This window comes from Microtus oregoni, unplaced genomic scaffold, assembly GCF_018167655.1.
Source record: "Microtus oregoni isolate MIOR12 unplaced genomic scaffold, Mior012 000079F_000, whole genome shotgun sequence".
NCBI classification, from domain to species: Eukaryota; Metazoa; Chordata; class Mammalia; order Rodentia; family Cricetidae; genus Microtus; species Microtus oregoni.
In genome coordinates, this window is record NW_024544152.1 from 2,572,579 (window position 1) to 2,577,641 (window position 5,063).

Below are 5,063 nucleotides of genomic sequence, written 5' to 3' on the forward strand. Positions count from 1 at the left end.
AGTCATCTTGAGTGGATTTCTGTCACTGCTAGGTAACAATGGGGAAGATAATGGTTGCTGGAGCTACGTCTCAGAATGTGCAGGCGCTGGGCTAGAGGCATGTCTCTCCCAGGCATTCTGAGGCGGGCTAGAGTGCAGGAGGCAGGCAGGCGGCAGAGCTCAGGCAGCCTCTGGGGCAAAGGAGGCGGCAGAGCCCAGCCAGTCCCCTCCAGGCCGGACCACCGAAGCCTAGTGAAGAAACCTGAAGGTCCAGTTGATTGGATTTCAGTACTATGTCATAACAGACAGATAATCGTCCACTTGATCATCAAGATGGAAAACTCAGATTCTAGCGATCAAGGAAATGACCAATCTGAAGCACAGCGCAGAAGGCAAGGGGATCGCTTGAATCGGGAAGAAGCTTTCTATGGATTTGTCAATAATCTGAGCGGAGAAGACTCTCGACTTCTGAGAGACAACCATTTGCTAGGCACCCCAGGTCAAAGTACTGGGGAGGAGCTCTATAGAAGACTTCAGCAAAAAACAGTGGCCGGTGCTGCCACCTCTGCCTCCGCCGCCGCCGCAGAGCTCAGAAGAAAACGGAGACTCTTCAGATGACAAGTCCAATGGTGACTCCATAATAGATTGCCTTAGCTCTGTCAGACAGACTGGCAATACAACAAGAAGTGGTCAGAGAGGTAATCAGTCCGTGAGGGCAGTGAGCCACACTAATCCAAACAGTCGTGATTTCAGATTCAGTTTAGAGACCAAAGTTAACCGTAATAATGGAAGCCAAACTTCAGAGAATGAAAATGAACCATCTGCTACACGTCTTAGTTTAGAAAACATGGATCGCAGTATCCTCAGTCAAATGGAAAGTACAGCATCTGAGACATCATCTGCCAGAACACCTAGGTCAGAACACAGTTCTGCTGAAGCATTAACAGATGTGCCATCCACCAGAGGTCGGAGGAGGGCAAGAAGCCGGAAACCAGAACACCAGCGAAGAACCAGAGCCAGAGCTGAAAGAAGTAGTTCTTCTCTGCCCCCAGCAAATGAAATTCCACGAAGATCTCATCATAGCATCTCATCTCAGACTTTTGAGCTGCCTTTGGTAAACGAGATCGAGGGAAGTTCTAGAGCCCCTCACCAGATAACTAGCCCTGAGTTGCTAGGTAGAGGTCGTTTTGTGGCTTCTGGGTCAAGAAATTCTGCTGCTCAAGGGACAAGCTCTTCAGACACAGATGCCAATGGTGAAGCGGCAGGATCTGGTCAAAGACCTCCAACCAGAGACCTTCAAGTCAGAAGAGTTCTGCTGGCAGAAGACCGGCAGAGAGATAGCGCAGCTAGCAGAACTCTGTCGAGGTCTCAGATCCCAAACAACACGGTCACTTATGAAAGTGAACCTGGAGGTTTTCTAGGCACTTCTACACATTCTGAACGTGCAGCTGGGTCAACCTCTATGAGTACTCACAGCTTTTCCACTCTTTCAATCTTCAATACTGGATCAAGGGAAACTACATCTCCTCCAATTCAACCCAGGTTCAGGCAGAGAACAACACCTTTTGGTGAGCTTGCATGGAGTGGTAACAACTCTGCTTCCATCCCCAGCTACAACCCTGGCCCCATTTCCATCGATGAATATTCAGAAAGTATCTCACAGATGTTTCAAGGAGGTGTTGAAGCAACCCAACTTTACCCCTTTAATGACAACCACCTAATGAGAAGACCCACCAATGTCCAGATTAATAACTTGGCAACGAGAAGTTTTGCTGAAAACGATGCATTGAAGACATGCACTGTCTGCATGACTCAATATACAGAAGGCGACAGAATTTGTGAGCTACCTTGCTCCCATGAGTACCATGTCCCCTGCATCGAACGCTGGTTTTGGGAGCATAACACCTGTCCCGTTTGTCGCACTGTTGTCTTATCTTCCTGGAGCAGACGAAGGGTTATATAATGAGGACAGAACACTCGAAGCTGTGTTGCTAAAATAGTGACCGGCAAATGGAAATCGCTTCCTTTATCTCCATGTTTTGCATGGCGCTTTAACATAAAGTCACATCCTGAATCGAGTCATTGCTTTCTGAGGGAATCGTGTCTTTTTTCTAGTTTCTCTTTCAGGATAGAAAGAATATTTCAGACGCTACGTGCATGTGGACACTTTTGAATAGCACTCCTATCTCTTGAGATCTGTAGGATGAATACAAGTATTTTTAGTGGGAGTTGCTTTTTTATTTGACCAAGTCCATGACTATTACATATTACTAGTGTTGCAGACATTAAAGATAAGGTTGTTCGTATAGGTGTCAGGTGTCCAAAGTATTCTCTCTCAACCTTTGTAACAGGCAGAGAGCGCACGTGTGAGGGTGTCTGCTCTTCCCCTTCAGTACAGTTCATTATGTTTATGATCAATAACAGTGTTGTCATTGAGTTACCTAGTATATGGTTCTTTTCAGAAAACTGTTTTGAAATGTACATTGCTGTATCATGCTTAACTTGGCAAGGTCTGAGGAAAGAGTATCTCAAAGTCACAGTTTAAGCAAATATAAACAGCTGTGACCTCAAAAAAAAAACCAGAAAACTTACCTTGATACTTAGATCCATTAAATAACGTAAGATCATTGGTTTCAGTAACTGAAGCTAAATAAGCTGTTTCCAGCAATGCCTGTATAGCAATGTTGAGAAAAACCAGAATTTATATTAAGGATTCCAGGAGGCCAAGCTGTTTCTGGCTCATGAATACATCATGGAAAAACATTGTTCCTCTTTTCAGACCAAACTTTCTAGTTACTCAGGAAGATTGATAAGACATAAGTGGTAGACATTGAAGAGTGTCACAAAGAAAGCAGACATTAAAGAATCAGTGAAGTTGAGAATAAAAAAGGGGTTGTCGGATGATTTCAACCCAAGTGAGGATCTTGCCATGAGAGTGTAAATTGGAGAGGAGGTGAGTGGGACAAATTGAGTTTGTTTGAGTCTTATAATTGTGTGTGTAGGAGTTTCTCAGAGTGTTTGATCTCCAAAGGCACCTGGATCACCAATGTAGTTATGGGAACCAATTGATAGTGATTATTAAGTGTAGTCATGAGTTTCCAAGATTTAAATGGGTTAAAATGCTTTCTATTATACAATGCACCTTGAAACCAAGGGTCCCTTCTATCTTCCCATTGGTCTTGGTTATACATTTGGAGTGTGTTGACAATAGTGGTTTGGAGAAGTCAGAATTCCAATGACTGTCTGGTGTCATCTGCCCACTGTGTGATGCCAGTACTTGGCCAATAGATTTTGGAAATGCAATTGGGACATCTTTTGTAATTGGGAAGATCTCATAATTTTGGGAAGATTAAGCAGGTGGAGGGTCATTCATTGTGTTTCGATGAAATAGAGCAGGACTGAATAAGAATTGTTACAGGAATACTGCACCCAGTTTTGAGACAGGAAGCTTTACAGATAACACAGGTAGAATCCTTTTTTGGCTTCTAAGATTTCCATGGCCTGAATTTCTAGACATAATCTGACATATTAAGGTTGAAGAGAAGCATGAGAAGACATAATATTCATCTTGTTCAAAGATAGAGGCAATGGGGATTTAAAAGTAATTAAGGGCACAAGGACCATAGGGATGAGAAAGTAAAGGAGGGTCTTAGAGAGTGTTAGTGAATGAGGAAGGCGAGGGGGATTGAAAAGGTTTTGAATGAGACAGATGTACCCAATTTGAGATTTTCCAGAGTCTAACTTCAGTCAGTCATAAATACCATAGTATAGGTTACTTGCCATTTGAGTTGCATAGGCAGAAGTGGTTTCTTAAGGCTTGCAAGGAGAATCTTTTCTGTCTACACAGAAAAAAAAATGCAGGATTTGTGAATGACCTGAGAAGTAAGCTGTTAGTATGTGTTCATATGAACCATTGGATTTCCTGCAGGAGGGGGGAGTTAATTAGAGATGGAATGGGTAAGGGATATAGTCCCAGAAAAAGAAGGGGTCTCCCAAACATAAATTCAAATGGAGAATGATTGATGGGTTTTAGCTAGAGAGATAAATTTAATACAATTGAAAAGAAGGTTCACAGTAAATTTGTTAAGTATTTTTTAGGGTTCTACAGGTGTGTTATACCTTATGAGAAAACATTAAAATTATGGATATGGGATGGGAAAATACCAGGGCATTTACAAAGTTTAGTTCAGGCCCTGGGTAATCTGAGAGGTGAATTCTGGACTCTATGGAAGTAAGCAGTTCAAAGAAAGACACTATGTAATAGAGTAGAAGAATAATTACTGTGAATAAGTCAATCCAGCAAGAGTATTTGTCAATTCAGACTAAAAAATATTAATAACATTTTATAATGGGCAATTGCCCTAAGTCATTTTGCCAATCACAGCCAGGAAACAGTCACTGGGTATGGTGAGTTGGAAACAGGGGATTATATATTGGAGGTCTATTTAGCACCCTCTATACATTGTAGTTTTAGGATATATTATGTACAAAGGTCCTATCTACTGTAATGAGAGTCAGGTGGGTTTGGAGAAAGGATAGAATGGATTTGGTATTAGGGCAAAATATGTGATAATATTAGTGAATGATGTGTCGAAGGAGGGCTATGTATGTTTTTATCTGGGTCATGCAGTTGTGTACCTTGGAGGGAAGTAGGGTGAGCTATAAGGGATCAAAGGGCAGCTTGAGAGCTCCTATGTCAGCACAGGTATTACATTTACTACAGTGGAGTGGACAGTCTGATGTGCTTTAAAATGAAGAAAGCCAATTTGAGAGGGTAAGAGAGAAACCTTCAGGAATTTATGACTATATGAACAGTTAGTGATATAATTGTCTTTTGTCTTCATAAATACTGTTACCTTCCTGATATCCAAGTGTGTTAAGAGAATGGGATAAGCATATTTAGGGTCTGTGTACACTGTTGACACATATTTCGGACAATTTGGATGTCTCTGGTTAGGGATACCTATTCTGCCTGCTGATGTGTCTTTTGTGGACATATGGAAGCTGCCTGATGACATCAACTGAGAGACTACTGCATATCCCATAAACATGGTGAGCATCTCAGAGCAAGGAACTGCCATTTC

The 5,063-nt window shown here is 42.1% G+C and overlaps 1 protein-coding gene across 1 annotated transcript; it reads left to right on the forward strand.

Moving 5' to 3' along the window:
• The first annotated feature begins 312 nt into the window (after positions 1-312).
• Positions 313-1,942, forward strand: LOC121441540 (E3 ubiquitin-protein ligase RLIM-like). Its single transcript, XM_041642770.1, is given in 2 exon segments — positions 313-531; positions 533-1,942. Coding segments are annotated over 2 exon segments (1,629 nt in total).
• The last annotated feature ends 3,121 nt before the right edge of the window (positions 1,943-5,063 follow it).